The sequence below is a fragment of the Chiroxiphia lanceolata genome, chromosome Z, assembly GCF_009829145.1.
Source record: "Chiroxiphia lanceolata isolate bChiLan1 chromosome Z, bChiLan1.pri, whole genome shotgun sequence".
In the NCBI taxonomy this organism is placed as follows: domain Eukaryota; kingdom Metazoa; phylum Chordata; class Aves; order Passeriformes; family Pipridae; genus Chiroxiphia; species Chiroxiphia lanceolata.
The window spans coordinates 74,203,030-74,229,566 of NC_045671.1; the positions used below are offsets into that span (position 1 = coordinate 74,203,030).

The 26,537-nt window shown below is 39.8% G+C and overlaps 1 protein-coding gene across 2 annotated transcripts; it reads right to left on the bottom strand.

The window, feature by feature from the left end:
- Positions 1-26,067, bottom strand: HABP4 (hyaluronan binding protein 4). Of its 2 annotated transcripts, none has more exons than XM_032676520.1 (7): positions 25,736-26,067; positions 16,001-16,148; positions 14,944-15,138; positions 12,864-12,947; positions 6,784-6,952; positions 4,910-5,086; positions 1-3,820 (listed from the first exon to the last, which is right to left on the bottom strand). In XM_032676520.1, the coding sequence occupies exons 1-7, from the start codon at positions 26,031-26,033 to the stop codon at positions 3,764-3,766; spliced, it is 1,128 nt and encodes a 375-aa protein (XP_032532411.1). In that variant the 5' UTR covers positions 26,034-26,067; the 3' UTR covers positions 1-3,763. The 2 variants fall into 2 exon arrangements, with proteins under 2 accessions (XP_032532411.1, XP_032532412.1); XM_032676521.1 differs by having other exon boundaries at positions 14,944-15,105; positions 25,736-26,066.
- Positions 26,068-26,537: the final 470 nt, after the last annotated feature.

Sequence of the window (26,537 nt, forward strand, 5' to 3'; positions counted from 1 at the left end):
TTCAATTTATTAAGGGCTAGTTTGTCTCAAGCATAACAAACACTGTCCTTAAATGTGATACAGCATCTAAAGCTGCTCTGGAGACACAACCATCTCTCTGCAACAGTCATTGGATCACATCTTCAGAAGGCATTTGTTTGCAGACCAATAAAATTCTGCTGAAGATATAATAATGTATTTCAAATTAAATTCTAAGTAGCAATCAAAGTGTAAGTCACTTTGATTAACACAAAGTGTTACTTCTTCCAAAGACTGAAGGTTCCACTTTCAAGCACAAACTGTTCTTGTTCAGTGTGTTACTGAAAAAGTTCTAATTTCATGCCTGTTATTCGGTGACTGAAATGTACTTTTTGTGCAAAGTAACCACGTTTCACATTCAACTGCTGATTGAATGACAATGAGTCAATGTTGCATTACTTTGAAGACTATATATATGTGTGTATATATATACAGTTATTTTCTTGTGTATGTGCCAGTGACAGCTCTGAAAGAAAGAAAAAATTACTCAAAAATTGTGCAAGAGTACTTTTAATTACATAAATGTACTAGGGCTATGGATTTGGGGTTTGGGCCCAAAGGATGCTCATACCCTAAGGCCTGTTTTCATAAAAACAGGTTTAACCAGAGCTGAAAGCTTATTTCCCATGAGCTCAAATTGCCCAATATGCCTATTTATCAACTCAGGTCCTTCTGAGTATTTTTCTTCATTCTTTGATACTTTTAAGTACAGACATTCCTCTTTCCTCTAAAGGCACTTTCATATTAATATATTCTTGACAATCTTAAACCACAGTACCACCTATGATTCACATCAACACTATCACATATAAACAACAGCCCTGGAGAGAGGGGAATTCCTCTCTTTGCAAACTTGATTAATCTCAAACTGGAAGCTGAAATGCTTTAGTTTCTCCTGAGCCACTCACTGTATTAATCCATTGAAGAGTAACGTGACTCAGATCTGCAACACAGTCTCAGGGTGCTTGTGTATATGTTTACTAGTGCTTGCGCAGTAGTATTTATTATTTATTTAGTATTTATTATTATTATTTACGCCTGCTCCCAATTGCTTTACAGGAAGGAGTAAAGCTAAACCAGGAGTGGCTGTTAGCAGCAGAGATGTGCTTAACAGAGACAGCTATTTTGGTACCTTAAATGTGACAGATGGCTGAGATTTACTGTTCTCTTGTCACAAAAGAATTGCATCACTGTCACCACTTACAATTAATGATTCCTTCTCTACACTTGGATATACCATCAACTAGAGAAGCTCTGAGGCCACAATCAAGTCGGACAGACTGAAAAGCAGAATTGTCACATGTCACTTCTCTAAGAAACTTCATTTTTAAGCAGTGATCAACTACACTAACACTCATTCTCACGAAGTTTGGGGTTCTAGTTTTGGTCGGTTTGTTCTGGTTTTTACTTAAACAGACTTGTAACAAGCTTTTTTTTTTTTTTTTTTTTTTTTTTGTAACCAGGTGTTTTTCTAACACTCTGCTGAACTAAAAGTTGATTACACAGATACACTTTGACAAGTACTTTAAAGCATTCCCCAAAGAACCTATTTGTCATTCTGTTTGGAAAAGCAGATCAAAGTTGGAGGAACAAACAGTAACTTTGCAGCAGCAGGAAACAGCCTGAAATATAAAACAACTCTTTCAGCCTTCACAGAGAACAGTCAGAACTGAACTAGATTACACCAGATTCAGCCCATTAGCACACCAAAAGTTTCAATTTTTTGGTAGAAAAAGAGAGGGTTACTGTTAAATATTTCACTGCTTTCCTTAGGAAAAAGAGGTACTGGGAGAAGAGGAGGCTACACTTCCAACACAGGATGGAAAATAGAAGCAAGCCTTGCAAAGAAGCTCTCTATGTCTATACATACACTCACTCCTGCAAGTAAAAGTGTAAATAAAAATTCAGAGACATTTTCCTGTCCAATGGAAAAGTGGAACAGGCAGGGAAGAACAAGCAAATATATTCCATGACCCCCACAGACAAAATCACTTATATTCCACAATCAGTAAATTGCCATTTTTGGCAGAAACTCACTGCCTGGGAAAAGGGCAGCAGCAGTTAAATTTTAAACTGCACTGATTTCATGTAGCAACTTTTCCTACAAGGTGAAGGAGTCACGTATATTATTTCATCCAGTTCAATTAGTCAAATAGCAGCAACATGGATTCCTCTTACACCAGCACCTGGTCTGCTTTTGCGCACTCTTTCTACTACAAGTTGTCAGAGTATCTCTCTGCTACTAAAATGAACTCCTTGTAGAACATGAAATCTCATGTTATAGCAAATTGTCATGTAAGTAATTTAACAAATGCAAGAAAAAAAAAATCCTTTGGGCTGAACTACTCTGCAGACCCTATGTTTGGAGCATACAGAAAAGTCTGTAGTCTTTCTAGGATGATTTTCTCCTGCTTGTGCAAAGCCTTATCAGTGAGATAAGTCTTTTAAGTTGCTGAGTACTCCTAGAGCTTACTCCAAAGCAAAACATTTTTTTCCTTTTAAGTCTCATCTCATTTGCTTTCTAAGTAGACTGCTTAGAAGTGAGGTAGAGAACTGGAAAAAATGAAAGGTTGTATTAATCTGCTTTCCTAGTAAACAGAAAGAATGAGTTCAATGCATTTGAAGACTCCTGTGAGCTACTTCCAAAATGTCCAGTGTGGTCATCCACTCATTTTTTTTTCTGTCATTGCTTCTGGCACTATTTCCTTGTTTCTCTCAGATCTCCCAGAATGGTTCTGAGCATCCCCTTGGACAGGAAACAAGTGAGGCTCAGGTGAGGAAGTGTGTTAAAGCTGCAATGAAGGAACATTCCATTTCTCCCCAATGTCACAAACTTCTTGGTAAGGCAGGAAACATTTTAGTTTGTAGTTGCTCCTGCTGGAATCAAAAGCTTCCTTAACAATTTAGTTCTGTCTTTAGCTCAAAATTCTTACTGTACTGAAATTTCAACATCTTCAAAGTAGTTGCAGATTATATCTTGGTACTGAAGTGGGACTTATCAAACAAAAAGCATCTGTGTGCCTTAATTTTACAGATCACTTTCATTTAGAGAGATGTAAAGACTGCTGTTTGAGGTTTGGGTTTGGTGGGGGTTTTTTTGATTGAGTTTTTGGTTGGTTGGTTGGGGGTTTTTTGTTGGGGGGGTGGTGGTTGGTGGGGTTTTTTGGGGTCTTTTGTTTGTTTCTTATTTTGTTCCAGACGACATCCAAATAGCAAAAGCTTCATTCTACCACTCTGACTTTTTAAAATAATACCTCAACACCAAACCAATGAGCACTTTCCTTTATTTGCCAAGCTAAGAACTGCAGCTCGTGACTGTCTGAAATATACACTTCACTCAAAGAAAATCAGCTTTCAAATGTACAGTGAAAGAGTCTCAATTGTAGACCGTGTTGTACAGTTCACATTTCACCATGGTGGCATGGAGAACTTGATAGAATCTCTATATATATACATTTTGTAAAAACACTGTTCCCTTTAACTTCATTTGAAGCCTGGTAGTGAAGTCCTGTGAGCCTTCCCACAGCTCTAACAAAGGAGACACTGGGACCTGCCGCAGGATCCCAGTCCACCCATATTTGTAGGACCCGCCTCTATTAGCAGACAGCTGCAATCATTTCACACCAAACACCTAAACAACTTTCCCACAAGGAAACAGGCTTCCTTTATCCCCACCCAGCATAAAACTGGTCTCTTCACAGCTACTCCAAAGCTACTTTGGGAGGCCACCATTCCTGGTGGTTCTTCAAGCCAAAGCTGGAAAATCCTCAGGATCATCAGGATTTGGAGCCACAGGCTGCACCTGTAAAGTAAGAAAAGAAGCTTTATAAAAATGAATGCGTTTCAAAAAGCACCTGACAGCCATGGAGATGTATTTTACCCTTAAAAGGGTTCATTCTTCCATTCAAGTTCAATGCTGCTGCTACTAAATCCCACTTCCAGTCAAGTTGTATCCATCACTATCACAGAAATCAGGAACATTTATCTCAGAAGTTACGACTACTGTAATTTCCGCAGTGTGAATGGATTTATAATGCTGATCCACTGCCTGGAGAGGGCCAGAAGATCATAAGGTTTGCAGCACTGAATGAACAGAGAAAGTAAAGCCCCCTCAAGAGAAATACTGTGTGGTTTTATAAGCAGCATTGCTATATTTTTACATTCTAAAACTACTGCACAAATTGGGTTGTAGCTTTAAACACTATGCTCTGTTTACTATAAAGAGCCTTTTTTATTCAGATGAAACAAATGCATCAACACTTAGATATTATTCTGAAACTTCCCAGCCTTAAAGCATTTTAGTCACAGTAAACTGAGACCTTCCATTAGTGTGAAGAATAGAGATGTCATTTTCCCGTGTGCAAATGCCTTTTTTTTTAAAGAAAAATTAAGTAGAAGGTTTTTTTAATGGCTATATTGAACTCATCATTCTGTAGGATCACTGATTACTGAGAGATCAGAAAATCTAAGTATCATTACTGTACTATACTGAAATTTTTCCCAAGAGATACAAGCCTTTAGTAATTTTAATTACTTTCCAATTTATGTCAAAACTCATTGCAGAAACAAATCTTCACTACATTCTTTCCTCTAGTCACCATTACAGCATCCAATAATCAGACCTTTTGAAATACATGCATTAAGAGCTGTGAGCATGAACCAGTATTTGAAGTAACATGATATGGGCCAGGAACTCAAAATAAGCAGGCCAACATACTATGACGCAGGAATAGGAAACAAGTCTGTCACTGTGGAAATCAATAATTCCACACAAAAGGCAGTGGAACAAACACACAAACACCAACAACCCAAAAACAAACAAAAAAACAACAACAAAAAAACCCAAGCAAAACAACCAAAAAAACTCATATAAACTCATAAAAACCATTACCACTGCTTTTGATTGAGGTCTGATCTCTCCAACTCTTCCGCCACGACCACCTCGTGCCCCTCTTGATCCACAGCCAGGGCGAGGAAGGCTCCCAAAATTAATATCCAGCTGAGATGTGATGTCATTCACCACTTTTCGAAAGACAGGAGAATCATATTCAAAGGCTTCTTTTTGCAACTAAAAAGAAGATCTGGTTAAAGCCCACAGTTTCCATGGACAAGCTTCTCCCCTCCCCAGCACAAACACACGCACTTGTGTTACAGACTAAGCAGCAAATGGATCGAGGGGACACCTGGAATAGAAGGCACGGGATTTTAACAGAGATGAGGCAATCACAGCTTCCCAGATGCCTGGGAGAATTCTTTGTTGGCTCAGAAATTCCTGGCAACAAAATCTTCTGTACCAGCTCTGTAGTATTGAAGAGGTTTTTCAGAAATATCATCTAGGAGGTTTTCAAAGGCACTAGAGAATCGGACCTAAGCTGCTTACTCCTACAGTTACCTCCAAGTAATGGACAAAAGGCCACATCATAAAGCTGTGTAATTGGCGTATTTGTCTGCATGTCTTCAGCTATGAGACTGCTGTTGTTCTAACTCTGGGTGTTCCTAACAGCCAGTGGATGCCAGACTATCAGACTATTGCCCATCACAGGTTTAATGTGCCCTGTAGTAATGATAATGTATATGTTAACTCATCCCATACAATAATAAATCACTTATTCAATGTCTGATTAAGGGATTTGACTTGCCCACATTACACAGTTCCTGTACCTCCTATTCCATGCTCATTTTGACAAGGTCTCTTGGTACTGCCAGAACTGCCAGAAACTTTATGGGCAAGAAGAACAGAAATCTGTATGCACTCCTCACACATCTGCATTTTCTCTTCAGAGTGTGGGAGTTATTCTCCCCACTCCTACCACCACCTCCCTCAGAGAACGAACAGGGGATAATGGCAACTCTGACCAGCAAAGTCCCACTAAAGAGAGCACAAGGCCACTTCAGGACCAGTGTCTGCCCCAGAAGTGCTCAATCACCTGAAGGGATTAAGCCTTAAAAAATTGCAAGGTCTGATGTTAATATTGTAACTAGACACAAGATAATATGTATCCATAAATGCATGCAAGGATCAAAATTCACTTTTGTGACCCCCCCCCAAAACCTGAAATGTACCTAAGCAAGGGTCTGAAAGTAGCCTGCCCTCTCTCTCCAGACCTAGACTTTATCCCTGAAATTTCAATCTCAGGGACATCAGGAAATAAAATACAGGGGGAGGGGGCAGAGTGGGTAAGCACATCACAGCAGAACAATCTGTCCAGAGTTAGTTATTAGAAGCAGGACCCTAAAACTGAAAAAAAAAAAAAAAAAAAAAATTAAAATTCATATATTCCAAGTGCACAGTGAGAGCTGGAATCCAGCACAGATGAAAAATAGACCACTTAGCATCCAGACTGACAGATGCCAAAACCTGAGTTTAATATATATACATGCAAGTGTATACTGGCAGGATTCAGAGCTAGGAAGAGAAGTTTTTAGTAAACCAAATTTCTCTAGCAGCATTACCAGACATCTACACAGGTGGCAGCAGCAAGGACACATTTTATATGGATAAGACTGAGCCATAAGGTAGAACAACTCAATACATTATGTATTTGCATACAAAATAGGTGTGATAATCTGAGAGGGAGGAAAAAAAAAAATGAACACACAGTAAGTTTAAAGCAAGTTTCGGGCCACGTGTCATTAAAGTAATAAAGCTTAGATACTGTTCTCTTGTCTGTTCAGATTATACTAAAACTAATAAAAAAGAACAGAGACAGTTTCCTAATCCTGGGCATAAAGGACAGTTTACAGAATTCCTGAGGCAATGCTTACATCATGGCTATATTTTGACTTGTGAATCACCACTGCTTTGGAAGGAACAGTGGATTCTGGCTTCCGGATGTTGAATTCAGGCTTTGGTCGATTCTGTTGCTGAAGACTTTTCCACTCATCTAATGTCATTTCTTGAACTACTTCTTCCACTGGCTCTGCTTCAGCAGCTCTAAAGGTTTATAGTTGTAAAGTAAAAACCATTAGCTTGCAACATGCCAGGATGAACAAGAACACTAAGCTCTAAAGTAAGGATACCAAACAAAATATCTGGAATATTTCTCACCAAACTGTTGTCCTTAAATTCACTTGCTCACCACAGTAACTCTGTGGGAGAGTTGTACATTAATGTAAGTTGGAGCATTGTTCAAAGTCAGTCATATGAACAAATGCCATCTGCAGCCACCTCTATTGCTGCTCATCCAGTAAGTTCAAGCACTTAAGATTCTAGATAAAAAACACTCTGCCTTTTGATCTCTCATACTCTTAACCCTACAGTTTAATAGTGGATCTATCCCTAGCAAATACAGCCACAGTAAAATAAGCACCTAGAGCAGTTTTAAAACACCCCAATTGCACAGTTTCATTGTCCTGGAATGAGGTGGATTCACGTTTCAGTGTAGTTTTCAGTCATCAAAAAGATATGATTATCACATCCTGGGATCTTCTAGGTAATTATTAGCATTTTCTTTGTTAATTTCACAAGATGCTTCTTTAATTTTTTTTTGTCAGATATAGTAACACACAAGGAACCATTATTTATCACCCAGAAAAACCAGATTAATCCTAGTCAAGTTTTAATTTGTCACAAAGTGCAATGATGATGGAAACATATTGCATATTTTTGAACTATAAAGACAGAAGGTTTTATGTCTGTAAGATACATAAATAAGACAGGATACACAAGACAAAACTAAAGATTCTTCTCCACTCATCACTGCTTTACTACTCTCATACTGACCACAACTGGCTTGCCCTGGACCAGCAGCTCTTGGAACACTACAGGTATATTTTTTAATAATACCTAGAGAAAGCTGTCCCCTGCCAAGCAGTACCACACACAGGGAGCACAAATCACTTCATCCCTGCAACTCTCTGCTGCCTAAACAAGTTAAATATCATGAACTACAGGAAAACCCACACTGATTATTCCCAGACACTTGAGAAACCGTTTCTCCTTCTCCCACAAAACTGCTATTGCTATAGCAGTTGAAGCAGTTGAAATTGAGTATTTCCCTTACGCTGATTTTTCTGGAAAACCCTTTCCTTAGGTCCCATATGGGGGAGAACTATGGATTTGGTTTTCCTCAGTCAGTTGCAGTTCCAAGTCTTCTGCCAAATGCTGGTGATTTTCCCAATGTAAATATACAGTTTATTAGATGTAAGTTAGAAATTTTTATCATGGAGAAAAGTAGAGTCAAATGACAGTCAGTAAACTGTGCATTTTGGTTTTTGAAGTTATAAGAGCAGCCCATCAGACTGCACAAGTTTGTTTGGAGTGTTCTGTACATTATAGAACTATCTTATACAGGAACAGGGCTGGTCCCTCTTCCTACTTGATCTTGAAGCAAATCATTCTATTTCTTGCCAGTCAAATTCAGACAGTATTTTTCTGAGACACCCAGCATGTGACAGTTAGAAGCAGAACTGAACAGTAAAGCAGCTCTTCATTTTGATTTTAGGATGAACACAATTTTAAATTCACTTGACAGAAGAACAACACACAAGTCCTGCACTACATGCCTCCCCCTCTGACATGCCCTCAAGCCCTGTTATTTTGAAAATTCCAGCTGTATCAACCAAAAATTAAAGGTTAAAAGACTGGTAAGCAGTCTGTAGTTCCATGCTGATTAAGATCTGAAACTATACTAGACAGATTGAGTTAAATAAAAAAGATACTTGTGAAAGAAGCAGCTACTTCTGGAAAAGCACAAATGGATACTGTTCCACGTGTAACAGCATTAAGAACAAATTGCACCCCAAACATTTCAATTTGTTGTCTTCAAGAGTAAGAGGCCAAATAATTTTTGCTCAGTTACCTCAAGTTTCAGTTTTGGGAGCAAGTGCTGGAAAAACAATATTAGTGGTAAACACCCAGAGGAATTAAAAAAGAGAAAGCAAACCAATAAAAGGGGTCTCTATTAAACTGGTTTAATTTCTTCTAAAGCCTACCTCAGAATGGAATCAGTAAATTGCATATCTGAACTTTAGGAAGTCCTCTCCCATTAAGTTTTCAACACATTAGAGAGACGATGTCTTAAGGGGTGAGAAGCCTTTAAAGGTGTGGTGAGGAAATACAGAACACTAAAAAAAAGGGAGGTTTTGCATATCCATAATAGCAAGGCAAGACACTCAGCTGAAAAAAAAAACAAACAACAAACCCTAACACAGCAGCTTCTCTTTTTTAAGTATTAGAAAGACCATCAAGGGACATTGAAATCTCTCTCGGGACATTAAAATCAACCAGACAGGCATGAGAAGTGACAGCTACAGCTAGTCATGCCTTGGGTCAGAAAGCCCCCTTTCAGGTTTAAATTGCCATGACCACAAGATAACAGGAGGACATTTCACTATACAGCAACTTGACCTCTCAAAGAGCAAACAAAGGCATTGCTTTGAAAAGTACACGTCTATCAAAAGCAACCATTTGCCAGTTCTAAAGGAAATACTTGTGGATCTACAGTGTAATATTTGTTTTTTCAACTGCATAACACGGTTTGATTTTTACACCAAAGGATGGTTTTAACTGCTAGATTATTAGCAGTTAAAATTTGTTTTAGGATGTCAAGACTCCCAAGGGAAAACACCTCCCATGAGTGAGGCACATCAACAGAAACCTGCATATCACATTTTGGACAGAGACCCAATTGCAGCAGGTTATTTTGGGGCACCAAGCCTGCATGGGAGTGCACTCTGTGCATTACTTTCTACCTTCTAACCTTACACATTTCTAGTAACTGCTCGGTGTGCATTTTGATTAATCAAATTAATAAGCTCCTTGGTACATGAGCAATCATGCTCACAAAATACTGCCAGACAACTAAATGCAATCTCTGGACACAACGGAAGTCCCACCAAATCACTAAACAAGAGCCTTCAGTGACAGTTCCTACTGCTTTAATGTTTTCAGTGGATGCCCATAACCCTCTAGCTGTGCCTTGATTACTGGGCATACAACAAACAAAACACCTTTTCTTTTTAACAGAAGAAATGTAAATAGAAAGTAATGGCATTCAGCTCAGCTATTATTTTCACATCATTAAAAATGATCATAGCAAGTCTTTATAATCATAGCAAGTCTTTGTCAGATCAGCTTTTGTACTGTTCAGCTGCACAAAGCAAATTCTTAGCCAGCTTTTATCAAGAAGTCAATGACATGAATCTTTCCCACTAAACAGCACTTACAGGAGCATTACCACCAGCTGTAGCAGAATTCAAAGTTAAACAAGGTAAGATCAAACAATGACTGTACGACTTTACCACAGAAGAAAAACACGAACCAAATATTTATGAATCTCTGTCTTGATCTGTGAATAGCTTTATGTCACCACTGAACAAAAAACCAACCAAACAACAACAACTAAACCAAAACAAACAAAGAAAAACAAAAAAAGAGATAAATAGCTCAAAAAGCTTGAAGATAAATTTACTAACTGTGCAAATACCCTTTAGGAACAGGAATTGATTAGCCTGTATGTTGTACCGAATAAAAAGAAAAGTCTATTAATTTGAATTAGTCAACACAAGTGTGTCACATTGCTCTGACTGTGAGGACAAGTTCAACAGAAAGCAGATGTGAGGGAAGCTTATCCTGCTGTACTACCCTTGTATTTTCTTACACTGTTAAGGTCAGGTTTTGCTTTTGCAGCAAACCAAACCCCAGTTATTAGCATGCAATTTGGGGTGATATAAATAGAGACAGATATTGTTGATATACTCAATAAAATTTGAGGGTATGGGAAAAAAACAACTTGCTTCATATTACAGATGTATTAAAGCAACTCTTGTCCTGCAATACTTTGTAAATAGAAGCTCAGGAATGGCAACACCGACACAGTCCTCAGGGCAAGACCCCCTAAATTAGAGAAGCTTACAGACTCTTTCCAGAGTTGCATTGAAATTAGCCACTACCACACCAGAGAGACTCACAGCATCTTCACAGGAAGGTTATTCCCAATTTGCAGGATTATGTTTTTTTACAGATTAATTTTAAATGGAAACAGTTACAACAGGAAAGAATGAGAGAAGAAGCAAACCCAAGCCTTCCATCTCTTTCTCGACAAAAGCACACCATTGCAACAAAACAGCAGAAGAGAAAGGGTTTCCTTGCAATCACTGCATTATAGAGCCAAAATGAGAAAGATCCTAGCAGCAGCCTAAGCAAACACACAATCCTATATAATGTTGAGGCTGCAGCAAAAGCGGAAGGCAGCAGCTCTGGAGAGCAGGGGCAACCTAAGCATATGAGACTTTTAAATACATCCTGAAGCATAAAACCAGCTTTTGCTTTTAAATATTAAAAGAACAACAACCAAAAAAATAAAATCCCGTATGTTAAGACATATGCCTACAACCATCCCTAATGACCTAGGCACTGTTCCCACATTGCCTCCTATTTTAAAATACATAAAGTCACTGAGCTGACATCCCCCCAAAAGGTAAGTGCAATGAGATAAACGTAACTCGTGTTTTGTATATATATTTGTAAGCCTTCAGGACAAGACTTACTGCACTGAAAAGAGCACAACCGCAGAATTTTCTACTTGTAGCTTACTCACTTTTTTTTTGGATCTTATGGATTTCAGTGGACTATTCCTAAATGCAGCTTTTAAAAAAAAAAACCAAGCAGGAGTAAAATCTCCAGAAAGGCTCACAGCCTGACTGAATACTTAGTGATTTCTAAGAGAGGTAAAAGAGATGTAGACAACTGGTAGATTCTGAGAGGGGCCTTTTCCAGTGCATACACTTCTCATGCCTTCAGCTCTACAAGGAACTGCTACTGGGACATGTCTCCAAAGAGCTTGAGTCGAGTTAGAAACAAATACAAGTGTGAAACAACTAAAGGTACCAGCAGTTGACAAAATAAAAATAAAAAAAGCTGAATAATTTCTCATATTTAACTAATACAGTGCATTTTTGACAATGTATCTGCACTACCCATCTGATTTAAGTTCATCTAGAAACAGTTTTTTGGAAATTCAGTCATAAGTCACTCGATTTCAGAGGAAGATTTCCCCATGTGTACACATCTTTAGTTATATATTAAAAGCTACTTTAAAATTAAAAGAATCAAGGCTGTATCAACTTAACTTCTTGGGGGGTTAAACAACCTGAACATATAACACAGGTTTTGTATTCCAGTTAGCTTTATAATTAAGAAATGAACCCACGTCACTAATAACTGGAGCAGCACCATTAGGTAAAAAAGGTCATCTTTCACCTGTCAAGAATGCAATTGAATTATTTGTTAAGTCTCTTATTTGGCCAAGATTGTCCAGTTACTTTTTCTTAAGCCAGTGTTTATCTGCTGTTAAGCAAATTCTTTCCAGACACTGGACAGAATGAAAGCCAGAAGACAAGGGGCAGATTTCTCTTCTCAATTTCCCTACTTCTAAGGCTCACTGCATTTCCAGAAAGTTTTTACAAGTTCTGCATAGCCCTTCATGAATAGATGACAACTGCAGCATATTAGTGACTGATTACTACAGACTTAGAGTATCTTAGTGCATTTTAAATGTACAAGCACCTTGAATACCTTTTCTCAGAGAATTTCAAAAAGCACAGTAGTTCTCACAAATTAGCCAAGTTAAAAAGGTAAAAGATAATATGTAGCTCCTCCTGAAATCTTAGGAAGATAAGCATCGTGGTGCAATTAAATGCAACCTCCAGCCACCTGAAATCAAGCTTTAGTCAGAATTACGGATGCATTTTCTATACTCACAAATATAGACAAAGCTTTTCTATTTTTAAATATGTGCACTAGCAAAACTTCACAGTTCACATTTCAAGTGTCTCCAAATACAACAGTAAAAATCAATTGTTTTCTTTGCATTTAGAAAGAAAATATTTAAGTCAGACAGTACTTGCTCAGAGGGTCTCCTTCAGATGTCCCTGGCTGTTCAGCAGTTTCTACAGTCTCTTCCATAGGTGCAGCCTGTTCCATCCCACTAAAACAGGAAACAATAAAAAACCACCACAAAGTCTTTATGAGTCACACTGGAAAAAAAAAATACCTTGCAGACCAATACATCACTTTTTTTTTCTAGAATTCCTTGGGAAGAAGAAAAAAAAGTAGAAAAGCTCTTTGATCATAAGCAGAAAGATCTATTAAGTGACTGGCTGAGCAACTAACAAAATGAGGAGGATTAGGAAAATACAATTTCTATTTCTTTTTAAACAAAAAACATGAAAAGCATGTATGAAGACAAAATAATCCAATCATGAATACTAATACAAGTACTTGGTTACAGTATAACACTGGTGTTTGAGTTTGCCTTTTTGCTTCTTTTCCATAATTAAAGTTTGCAGCTTCTGTAGCATGGACATCAGTTCACTGTCAAATGAGAGCAGTAACTTATTTGCCTTCCACTGGTAAGTATACATAATTAAAATTAACACCTTTTAGCTTTGATGCATGATTAGTGCAATTGAGGCCCAGACATGCTTTTAGAATTGTTCAGATAGCTTCAATTTAATGTCACTTCTACCACATCACAAGAAATCCTTCATATATCATAAGTTCTGATGCTACTGAACTGGAAAAAAAAAAAAAACAAACCAAACAACAAAACTTTACTAGGGAGAAAAAAATACAAGGGATCTTACACTTCTTGTAACTTCAGGAAGTTCACACAGCCTTCCCTGACATCCTACAAAAGATAGTTCTCAACTGATAGCATAAAACTAGCTGACCAAAAGCACAAAACTATGTTAACCTAGCTGATACTTTGATAAGCCAGAGCACCTAACCAATCTACTTTTAGTGTGAAATACTATAGAAGAGAGAGAAGTTAGTACAACCTTTCAGAACTTGGAATATCAAGTCCCAAAAATTATTACAAACCAAGGCTGCATTTTTCAAACCTTTAGCACAATTGCCTGAGTCCACAATCTAAGTTCCAAAGCTTAGATTTTAAGATAAAATTTGATTTTTAGAACAATTTTGTGAATGTGTACGTGGCCAAAGACATTTGCTGTAAGTTCAAAGCGCTGCCTTTTCTCTGCCCTTTATCAGCCTTCAATTAGTGTTCTAGATGTACATGAGAACAAAAGCTACTGGAAAGAGTAGCTTATTGCTAGGTGCAGAGAATGGACAAAAGCCAGCATTTTCAGTGAGATCTTACAAATCTGAACAGAAACCAGTGCCACTACAAGAAATACAGACCTGAACAGAAAATTCCTATATTTTTTTTAATCTAACTGACCATTAGCTACTGATTTTCCTGTGCACTTTAAAATGCATTTCAGTGGTAGAGTCAGCCAAGTATTAGCTCCAGAGCCACACTGAATTGTATCACAGTTCTGCAGTTTAGGAATGATCCATAAAACTCAAGAAAAAGAGACTGGACTTTAAGCCTCTGAACAGAGTTTGAAACTTTTAATCAGCATTTTGGAACAATGCCATTAAATACCACCTGACTATTGAGAAAAGTCACAACTTATTTCCCTTAAAGGACAAATTGGCTACAGTCAAAAGATTTTGGCAGTCTCAAGTGAACAAACACCATCATGCCTTTGCTACAATTTAATCTTACCATCAGGAAGGAGACAAGTTTACAAAACTGTGGAACATCACAACAATAACGGAAAACAACACTTATAAAGCTCAAAATGAACACAAAAATGATGAACAGAAAATGATCTAAGGTAGGGCATGGAAAATTCTGACCTATTGTGGACACCAGGACATGATGTACCTCATGTCAACTTCAACTGCTCTGCAGTTGCAAGCTCCACCTCCACCCTTTTTGTTATCTGCTTTCATTCCTCTGGAGAGGAAAACAGAATTCTGTGACTTCAGGAGCTTTTTCCCACTAGGACCTCAAACTAAAACCAGTAGTGACTTTTTGCCTCCAGCTTGGATAGAGAAGGAGAGAACAGAACACTCAGGAGACACACTACTGTAGTGTACACCCAGCAGGAAACAGCACACAAAACACTTACCTTTTGTCATTCCCCCTCTTTCTTTCAAATTCACGTTTTCCTCTTTGGTCAAAGCCACCAAAACTTCTGTTTATTCTACCACCTCTTCCTCTACCTCGCATTCCACCTCGTCCTCCACCACGACCTCTTGTTGGTCTTTCACAGTCTAATCTTTCCACTGGCCTACAAAGATGACAACCAGTAAGATTTTTTTCCCTGCAGAACAGTGAACAAGGAGGAAAAAAAAAATCATATGCTTATATTTGTGCAGCTGCGGGACACGTCAGTATATAACAGCTACTGCACGGTTTTTAGAGGGCATCTTTTTACAGCACACAGTGCAGTTGTTTCAGTTTTGTCATTAAAAATGGACATTGACTGAATACAGGAGGAATTATTACAACAAACGAGAACAGAAAGATCAGCTGTTTCTTGGTAACACTGAAAACATCACAGAAGTTAAAGAAAACATTATAAAACTGTCAAATCTTCAGTAACTTTATTAGGCAATAGCTCCACTGTCTAAATCCAGATTTAGACGCAATTACTAAAAATTTCAGCCAATTTTTTAAGTACCAACTATTGTGATGTAAAGGAAGAATAGCCACACTCTGAAGCATAAAAGGTTTAGTTGGAATTTCCTACTACTTATGAAGAAAGCAAAATTGATATGCATTCACTGTCCAAACAGTAAGTAACATGACAAAGGTCTGTTTTCAGTTTGAACAGTAAAAGTCATTCAACTTGGAACCTCACCACATGCTCTGCGAAGCTTGGCATGTGAGCTCAGAAATGAACATTATTAATATGTTGCAGACTAAGTGTTACATTTTCAGGCCTTCACACTTCAGTTTCATCTTAGATTTCTGACATTTAACAAAACCGCTCCAAATCAACACGCAAGAAAGCTGGAACTGCAGCTGTGACAGGCATGAGCCAAATCCTGCAACAAATCTACACACTAATAATGTGTAGATCATGCCTTCAAATCATGCCTGGCTATTAGAAGAAGTAGCTTTTTAAGAAGGTGATCACTCTTCCTTCCCACTCCTGTGCAGATCCTCCTCATGGCACATACTTTTCCACTTGGAATTCCACTTGTCTTTGTGCTCCATCAGGACGGTATTCCCAGAAAGATGGTCTCCACGCAGCCTTGTCCTGTTTCACCCCTGCTCCTCTGTTGCTGAAGCCTTGCTGTTCTCCCCACCAAGGCGGTCGCTTCTGGCCTGCACAGACACACACAGATCACCAACAGCTCATCAGTAACTGTAGTAGTTTAGTCTAGGCCTTCCTTGGTGACCAGCTTGTAACCAAGGAAGTGCCCATATTACCCAGTATTCTCTACGATTTTTACATAAGCCAAGAGTATAAGAAGAAAGGAGGAGAGGCCTTTGGTCTCTTTTTTCCTTCCAGTGGCTCTGAGGGTGCGGATTCCCTGCTGTTGAGTCTGCTGTGTTGGGGAGTGAGACCTGGTGAGGCCTTGCCGACCTTGGGAGATGGAGGTTGCTGGCGGTCGTTCCAGCACGACTTTCTGTTGTCCCAAGGAGAGTAGTAAGATATTCTTTTGCTAATTCTTTAGTTTGCTAGATCCTGAGTTTCTGATCGTGTGTATATCTATTTTGGTGGGGTTTTTTGGGGTTTTTTTTCCTTCCCCCTTCCCTTTCCCTTTTCCTTTTGAAATTGTACATATATTTCAATTGTATATAAATGTAATATAAGTGTAAATATATTTATATATATTGCTTTAGCTGCCTCTCTCTCGTTTCAGTTCTCTTGGTTTTTTTTTTTCTTTTCCCTTGGTTTTTGGGGGGGAGCTCTTGCAGTGAGGTTTGGAGACTTGGCAGGGAGCCAGCTTCAAGAACCACCTCAGTAACTGCATTGCACTTACCAAACCACTGACTGAAAGGAGCTGATTACACTTTATACTCTTCAGATTTACCTTCTCCAACCTCAAGTCCACCAAAACATTAAAAGCCCTCATAGTTAATGTTGCCAGCAACTGTTTGAAAGACACTTCCTACCTATTCTGTATTGAGGAACCTGCAAAAATACTCCAGGTTTTGACGCAGGTCAGATGTTTCCAGAAAAGACAGTCTAGAGAAAAATCTAATTTTGCTCACATTAAGTCATAGAAAAGGAGAACAGAAAGTGTTTCATGTATACTGCAGGATGAGGCAGAGAAGCTTCAGTGGAAAAGAGTAATTGCATGATGGCTGCAGGAGCAGTGAACGAGGGCAAGAGGAGGACCCTCAAAGACAAAGTTGATCGTGAAACCACACACCTGACAGACGAGCTCAGTTTTGCAGTCTGAGCCTTCCACTCTACTTTAAGCTCCTGGCTATGGTATCTAACAACCAGAGCAGGGTCACTTCCTTCTATTACTGTTCTATGGAGAAAAGGACCACTCACCAACACCACAGGGCACTGAGTTTAAGTGGCAGAAACCCAAGCAGTGAGTAGAAAGGCCTCAACGCCACTAATTCCAGAATGTCAACATATTTCAACATAAAATATATTTTCAGACTTTTAGGGTTTTGTTCAGTCATTGTCAGGGTCAAGGAGGATCAGGATGGGAAGGGTGAATGGAGAGAAACTGTACACTGTAAGAGAGAATAAAGTGAGGTTTTCTACTCAACCTGTATACATCTAGCAGAAGATTAGGGTTCATTATGTGCTTCCTTCCCGATTTTCCCAAATTCTGTGCTCCATCTGCGACAAAGTTCTCCAGAAGCAAGCAAGCCTTTTGCCTCCTAGGCCTCTATACTTACACTGAAAAGGGTGTTGGTTTAAGTCAATCAATCAAGGAACTACAAAAAGATGGCTCTCAAATCAAAAACTGAGCTACTCTGTCCAGGAGAAGCAAACCTGAGCAAATTACTGAACTCAAGTCACTGAACAAGTGACAGTCCTGGCTGGTGGCACACAGAGAGAGAAAAACCTATTCTGTGCCACAATATAAAGATGCAAATTAATTCACAGCTCAACAGAAATGACCACATAAGATCTCTGATCAAAGCCTCGGTGGCCAGCACAAAGCCTAATATCATCCTTCAAAAGAAAATTTCAAAGAACTATCCACTTAGTGAATAAGGAAGGAGAGAAGTAAATAAAGCTTATTGTTATACAGTAACGACAGTCATATTTGTACACACAAGACAGTAATTCTCCCTTCTCAAGGTCTAGGACTACTCAATCCTTAGAGCAGCAAGCATGTGTGCATTCCCCAAATTACAATGTTATCTCTGGCTGAAGGACAACTTTTGAAATTGGTGTTTGAGTAAGCTAAAAGTAAAAGTACAGTACTAAAAAAAAGTACAGAATTGTACATCTGTCTGCTCTGCACACATCTCAGCTACACTACCAACTATACAAGTGTTATTTCCAAATTGGAATCTTGCTGTAGAAAAAATGACCACTCGTTTCTGAACTCATTTTTAGTTATTTTGTTTGGGTCTGAGTGCATGACTGCAACAGAAGACTGTATTTTAATTTATTTTTTATCCTCTCATTGGCTGTCAGAAGCCTCAGTTATTCTAAAAAGATTTATTTGGCAAGAATGCAGTAGTCAGAGACCACCTCCCCTATGTACTTAGTATTAAGCTCAGCTTCACCTTCAGATTCAAAGAGCTCCTTAGAACCAGTAAAGCAATGCCAAAAAAAAAAAAAAAAGTGCAAAAGTAATTTTAACAAGACAAGACTCTGGTTCTGTTACCCAGTACCATTTAGAAGTACTTCAAAACAAGCCCTCTTACCAGATATGTCAGATATGACATGTCACTAGCACTGAACATTCTGGACAAAGCAGTCAGTTCTACTCCAATTTCACTGTAAGGCTGTTCCACTTTGATTCTAACAGGTGGCTACAATTACTGCAGATGGATTTTAAACACTAGAAAGATCATCTGTGGCATTTATTACCTGCCTAAAAAAAACACCTGTAACTGGTTTGACAGACATGAATTAAAACAGTATGCAGCACCTATACCTCTCTAATAAGATAAGTCAACCCCAGGGCAGAAGTTTGTGTGACCTGCTTGTAAATCAGTTCAAACACAACTTTCAGCTCTGCACATAAGTGCAAACCAAACCTGGCGGCAGGGATAGCATAAGCTGTACAATTATAGTCCTCTGCCGTATGTATGTCCCAGTGTAGACTTATTTAAATTTATGGAGCTGAAGGGCCACCTACCCTTTAGGGCCAAAAAGGAAAAAAAAAAAAAAAAAAAAAGGCAAAAAACCCCAAGACAAAGTACGAGCAATCTTGTATAGCACTGCCACAGTAGCTTTCACTTAAAAAGAACTGGGCTACACTCTGCGAGTACACCCCAATTTTGTCTGCTTGTTTGCATATATAGACCAGTATGCAAGTTTTCTTCAAAATCACACACAAAAGAAAAGCTCTGGAGTTTTGTGGGTCATCTGCTTGAGGTCTTACAAACATCACACCGGAAACTGAAGCTCACTCTTTCCTAGTTACCCAGTCTAGCCTCTCTTTAAAGTGTTTTTTCTGTGTCTTACAGTTACATCTGTAATCTGTATTCACCTGAAGATGCATTCCACCGTTCTCCACTTCACTACAGCTTCCCTGGAAGGTTACTGCAGCAGCCCGTTCTCTTGGATAAGTTGCCTGTTGCTTTACTTTCTAGAGGAGGAATCAAAGAAATCTGATGCTTAAACTGTTTCAACAGACACAGCTTTTTTTTTTTTTTAATTCCAGGAGAAGCAGCTTGAGCTATTGTTACAGGAGAAAACACCTGTAAATACTAAAATTACAGGTACTAGAACTAGACACTGCTAAAGAAAAAAGCCTGGTTTTACAAGCTGTGGAGTAAAATCAGCACTGATGCAGACCTGCTAGTTTTGGCTTAACCCATAAATAAAAAAAAAAAAAAAAAAAAAAAAAAAACCACAAAAGGAAAAAACCCCTCTCCAGCTCTAAAACAGTATCCTTCTTCCCAGGGAGATGAAAAGAGCATTCAAAACCACACAACAAGGTACAAGGAGTTTTGAGAGTAGGTGCATCACCATATAATACTTGTCTATTGCTCATGAAGAACAGATTAGATGAGGATGTACCAAAATATCACTCTGTATGACATTTTCAGGCAATTAAGCAACTTCCAAGCCTCAGCTGTGCCATCAGAAAGTAAAATATCTAGTACTAATATTAAAAAAAGGACAAAGATTAATAGACCCAAAACAGGTGCGGGCTATGGTAGAAATACCTTGACCAGCAACCAAGAAAACAATTGTAAAGAATATTTTAGGTACAGTAGGATACTGAAAAACCCAAATACCAAGTCTAGGGGACTTAAGTAAACCATTGAAAGAAATTACCAAGGCAGAGGAAGTGGAGTCCAGAGAAAGAAAAGATTTTCCAAGCTATAAAAGGAACGTTGGTTCTGGGTCACCTGACAACTGTGTGCACCACATGAAGTGGAACTGATTCTTAAATGACATTCTACACAATCACTGTCCTCTCAAAAAACACATTGTTCTGAATTTAAAATCATTAATTCACCTACTATTACCCTGAAAAGATGTCATGTTTTGAATTCAGCAACTTCACTGTTTGTTCCTTCCAACAGTGAGCCACATCATGGTTGTTGTGAGGTGTTTCTGTCCAGTCAGCTATGGGAAGATCTGCAAAATTAGCCTCCAGAGACCTCAGATCTAATCCTGTTCACCAATGGATCTTCATACCACATAAAAAGAGAACAACACATGCGTTGTGCAGTGGTGAGACACTGTGAGGTGCTTGAAACAGAACCTCTACAACCCTTGGTGACTGCCCAAGAGGCCAAATTAATTGAATTAGCAAGAGCAGCCTGGTGGGAACGCGACCAGCAAGTGACTATTTATACTGATTCTAAATATGCTTTTGGAGTGTGTCATGCAATGGGTATGCTATGGAAAGAATGAGAGTCCCTTACTTCAGCAGAAAATAATATTTCTAATGGATCTGAAATCCAAATGCTCTTGATAGCCATTAGGCTTTCAAGGGAAATTCCTGTAGCACACTGTCCAGCTCATAAAAAAGGCTTCAACTGAATGCAACAAAAAACCCCAAATCAAAACAAAAAGAATTACTCAGATTTGTAGTCAGACAGATTTATAATGGCCTCGAGTTTAGGAATAGCACTTCAGGATTTTATGCAATGTTGGGAAATACTCCTTGCCAGCATATAGGGTTGTCATCAATAGGAAGAGTGAATGGGAAGGGTCATAAACTGTCCTACTATGTACTTGTTTTGCTGTTAAAGCTTTAGGATATTATGCCTATTGCTTGTAATAACACTGGATTGTAGTCAAATGCCTTGAAAGGCTTCATGAGTTCTTTTTGACACAACAGCAAGAAAGCTTAAAAACAAAGGGAGAACTGTTGTAAATTAAGTTTAGTTAGCTGAACTCTTAACTGGATTCTCTTACCAAGTAGTTTTGCTTACTAAAAGCAGCTAAAGTTGCTGCAGCTTTAGGCAGCAAGCTGCAAACTTTCACCTTGAAATGGTGAACTAGTCTTGTGCTATTGTTTAGCTACAATAAAGGGAGGCTCTGAGACCAGTGCAAACCAAAAGATTAAGAAGCCCTGACTATCAGCAAAAGCTGCAACCCATCCAGACAAAAACAGCTACAGAGAAAGAATGTGATAAGGAACAAGAAGACTCCAGAACAAGAAAATCTCCATTGAAATCAGAGGTGCATGTGAGGTGTGTGATGTGTGTAAAGCACAGGTGCATGGGTTGTAAGGGTATAAAATCCCAGGGATCTCTTTGTTCTGGGTCCCTCTTGGGAAGCACCTAGGTGGAGCTGTACCAAGTGCAGTACCATTCAATCACTAATTTTTCCCCCTAGAAACTGGATGCAAGACTCAGATGAGGGAAACCTAAGGTAAAGAAATTTATTTAACAACTTAATCTTCCTTTACAACAAAGCTGCATAACTGGAAGTAGTAAAAGGCAGTTCACACTCTCAGGGATTTATTCTGCCATACTTCAGAGTGTGGTAGATTTAAGACTCCACAAACAATCTTACTTTCTCCCCTTTGAATGTGTGTGTCCACATGATTTTATTACCAAACTTCAATTAATTCTGTGAACTAAAGCATAGCTAATTACATGACTTGCAAAATAATAACAGAATGCCCCAAAATAACAAAAAAAGGCTTCAGCTACTGCAACACACCCAAGAAAGTCACATGGAGCTAGACTTTATTCTGTGGTCTTCTGTTTTCATGTGTGCCAGTACTCACTGAATTACAGAACTGCCTACTACAGCTTTCCTCTAGAAAATCCTTATGACACTGTAGCTGAAAGAATGCTATCAGGATAAACTATTTAAAAATACAAAAATTGCAGCCAGCCTAAGACAAAACTCCCCAGAAACTTCCCATGCCATATTAGCTAAAAATTCAAACACATAGTATTCAGAGGGACTATATATAAATGGTACCAAAACCATCAAACATACACGAAAGAAGAAAACCTCTCAGAGGTATTAGCAACAAAAGTTTAGAGATTTCAAAAGAACCGAGCTTATTACTGCATGATCAACAAATTCAATTTGCCTGGATCGGTAAAGAATGCAAGCTCTGCAACTGGGCCTTTTGAATAAAGAGCTGGCAAATGCAGTTTGGTCACTGTGGTAAGAATGAACTGAGTTAACATTAAGAGGTGCAATTAGAAGAATTGTAATACCTACAACCAGTCTTTACCCAAATCCCAATATAGTCTGAAAAAAAAAAAAATCACAAAAGAGTCAGTAAAAGACAAAAAAATACATCATTAAGGTCAAAAGTGTAGGTTTTGGTAGGCCATGAAATAGGAGTCCAGTTTCTCCTTAAAAAAGAAAGATTAAAAAGTTGTCTCCTTACAGTTGTGTTAATTCATATAGTAAATAGCTAGATTTTAAAAGTCAAACTATTGCATTGCCTGGCAAAGTCCTCTGAAGAGGTTGCTTCAAATTGAAATTATCTCCAGAAATTTAGTAAAAACTCCTCTGAAAAAGGCAGTGAGGAACTACATAAACAAAATGCCAACTTACAAAACTTTCTGAGCAAACCTTCCATTTTAACTTTGAAATATAACACCACAAAAAAAGTTTCTCCAACTACTGTAACACTTTTTATATTACAAGACAGAAGACTAGGTTTGCTTTGAGTCTTTCTAAAGGTAAAGACACTTTTGTTCTGATTTAACATGCTCAAGAAATAATACTGTAATAAAACAAAAATCATGAAACTTTTAACAAGACTTTTTGTAACCCAAGCAAGCAAACACTTGAGAAAAGACTGGAAGGGCTGTGTCTCTTCTCCCTGGAGAAGGCTTGATAGAAGCCACATCACAGCATCCCAGCACTGGAAAGGCTACAAGGAGGATTAAGGCTCTCTCTTCACAAGGAGTCACATGGAGATAAGGGGCAAGAGTGGGGATAAGCTACATGAGGAGAGATTTTTGTTTTTTTACTTCAACCAAAGCAGCACCAGAATCTGATTCAGCTGTTAAGGTGAGTCTAGATGCTATTTTATGGTGTTTAATTCCTAATCAGTGAATTTTAGTTATGCCCAAAATAAGGAGGAAAAAAAAAAATCAGTAAGAAAGTCTGGAAAGAAAGTCTTAAAATACAGCTTGGTGTGGGGGGTTTTGGTTTTGTTTGTTGTTTTGTTGTTGTTTGTTTGTTTGTTTTAATAACAGTAATTAGTTTCACCATTTAGTAATTTTAATCAATATTATTTATTTCCCCAAGCAGAAATGGACTCTTCTAGCAATGTGTCCATCATTAGAAGTTTTATGGCAAACTCAACTAGTTCGAGGACCTTCCCAAGAAGTTACTCATTCTCAACCATTAAGATGATACTTCTCTGACCCTTTTATAGAATCCAGAAGCTTTCCAGTTGAACCCTGTGTAAAAAATCAACTTTGTATGGCCCAAATAAAAAGCTGACCCCCCACCTTACTGAAGACTTTTCCCCCAACACACCATTCACTTTATATTTGTCAGCTACACCATCACTATGTAGTTGCCCTAATTCACAAAGTGATCTCTGCCCTACAGAGCAGACATGCTAAGACAGCACATCCAAAGAAAGAACACATAGTTAGGACCAAGTCTTGACTATCTACCCTGGTTTAGCATCCTGAGCAGTCCTTATTTCTTAACACACCCAAGGCAAACATAAAGCACACATAAAATCCAGGATAGCCATTTTATTTAAAAAAAGAAAGTGCATTTTTCAGAAATAACTCTTCTTAAAACAAATGTTCATTCCCTTTGAATAAGGATACTATAGCCAACAGTCTTTTTTCCACTTTAAATTAGCAGGAAACGAGGTGCACACGTCTGATGCCTCTGTATGAGAAAATGTGTTCCTTAACACGAAGGTTAAGAATAGTCAAAGATACTCCACAGTGCCACTGTGTATTACCACAGAATTAAGACACTGTCTTACAGACAAGCAGGAGGTAAAGGATGGTCTTCACATACTACCATGCTCCTAGTAGGTCACTGATAACCACCAGTCCTTGTTCAAGAACATTTTCATCAAAACTTGAGACTCTGCTGTTCACTGAACAGGCTCCTACACCTTCTGTTGATAACCACAGCAAAGTATCTTTTAAATAAAATAAACTGTTACTACTGTAAATATTGGTCTTACAGGCAGTGATCTCTGACAAAGTCACATATCTACAGAGGAACCTCAAAAAGATGAGTTTCACATAACCGTCCAAAGGGACAGTGACAATTTTTTGATATCATCCTAAGATGCTCGTTGGCCAGAACATGGAAAGAGTCTCTGCTCAACTAATTGCTGTGGGGAACGGTGTAACAACTGAGCCTAAGCAAGTGAATTGAAAGCACCAGTTACAACTTGATGAAGAAACCACACGGAATCAAAGGTCTTTTTCTAGGACATTAAAACACACAGTTCAATTATGGTGAATTTAAAGGAAGCCTTTACTACAGGAAGAAAATATCTTTATAATAGATTATGTGTTAAGCTTCATTGCTTGCTACAGGAGAACAGGAACTTTAGAGGCTGAAACTCGAATCTTCAGTGCAGAGATTCTCCGTATTCGGAAACAATCAGCCAGCCCTTGGATACTTTAGATACTGAATCCAACAACCTGCAGCTCAGTACCAGTAGTAGTAACAATCAGACTCACAAATGCTGTACCTCCAAATGCACGGAGGTACAGCACAGCAAAGCCTTCAGCTGCAAAGAGGACTGTGCCAGACTTCTTGGTACAAAAGCTGACCAACTCCCTATTTCACCAACCAATATTATGCATCAGAACCTAGCAGCTGACATACAACCCCGGCCATCACTCAACACCGTGATGAAGAATTCACCCGGGAAATAAGGCTGGCACATCAATGCAAGATTCAGTTAAAATAAGCACAGATCCCTGGAGACGTTAGAACCCTGAAGACGTTGAAATGCCAAAAAACCTACAGATACTGAGAAAATAAGCCCGAAAGCAACAAACACTTAAGGATAACGTCCAGGGCGATGAAAGACATCAACAGGGCTGCTAAACCAGCATGAAAGCTACAGACGCTGCAGGGGAGGAGTTAATGCTCTTGCACTTGTCTCTTAGGGGCTATTGCTGAAGTTTTCATTTACACCTCCAAAGGCTGGGAGCACGGCCACCAGGCTTAACACTACTACTGCCCTGTCCCCGGGGGCTTCCAGGTGTGCCTTCACCACGGCAAACAAGGGTTTTCTCAGCCTTGCCGTGACCCCGCTGCTCCGGCCACCGCTCTCGGCACCGCTCCCCCCTCGCCCGGGCAGCCCGTGCCGCCCGCCCCGCCGTACCTGTCAGTGGCGGCTCGGCGGCGGCCGCGGAGCACCCCGGCTGCCTGCGCTCCTTCTGGCTCTCCCTCCTGCCGCCGGGCACGGCTCTGCCGCCGGGCACGGCTCTGCCCGCCGCCGCCTCCTCGCGCTTCTTGCGCTGCTGCTGCTGCTGGCGGCGCTCGGCCTCGCGCAGGATGTCGAAGGGGTCCGAGTCGTCGTCCAGGAGCTGGTAGAAGCGATTGGCGACGGTGCAGCCGAAGCTCTCCTGCGTGACGGCGGCCACCGCGCTGCCCACCGCGCTGCCCACCGCCCCCTTCATCGTGCGCGGGGGCGCCTCTCCCGCCCCGGCAGCCGCCACCGCCGAGGCTGCCGCTGCCGCGGGGCCGGAGGTGGTGGCGGAGGAGGAGCGGCCGCCGCGGCCCGGCCCGGCCGAGCCCTGCTCAGCCCGGCCCAGAGTGCCCCGCCCGCCCCGCCCGCCGGCCAATGGGGGCGCGTGGCCCCGCGGCCACCGCCCATAACCACGGCCGGCCCCGCCCACCGCCGGCGCGCGAGGCCAATGGGAAAACAGAGCCGCCAACGGGGCGCTGGGCCCGCCCCCAACGCCGCTCTGCGACCAATCAACGCGCGGCACCGGTGCCGTCAATCACGGCTCCTGACCAATGCGGTGCCGAGCTCGGTTATTCACGAGGTGTCACTCGCACCCCACCCCGCGGGAAGGCGCGCGCGGCGCCGGGACACGGAGAGCGGGAATGTCCCGTGTGAGGGAGGCACTGGGCATTCCTGCCTGAACCTGAGGATATACATAATCTTGGAGTCTTGGGAC

What these genes read in the sequence shown, in the direction of transcription:
- HABP4 (XM_032676520.1), bottom strand. Translation starts at nt 26,033, where the DNA reads ATGAAGGGGGCGGTGGGCAGCGCGGTGGGCAGCGCGGTGGCCGCCGTC. An exon ending in CGCCGAGCCGCCACTGACAG is followed by an intron (nt 16,149 to 25,735) that starts GTACGGCGGGGC and finishes GTGTCTGTGCAG; the next exon opens with GCCAGAAGCGACCGCCTTGG. An exon ending in AGTCAAAATATAGCCATGAT is followed by an intron (nt 5,087 to 6,783) that starts GTAAGCATTGCC and finishes TCTTCTTTTTAG; the next exon opens with TTGCAAAAAGAAGCCTTTGA.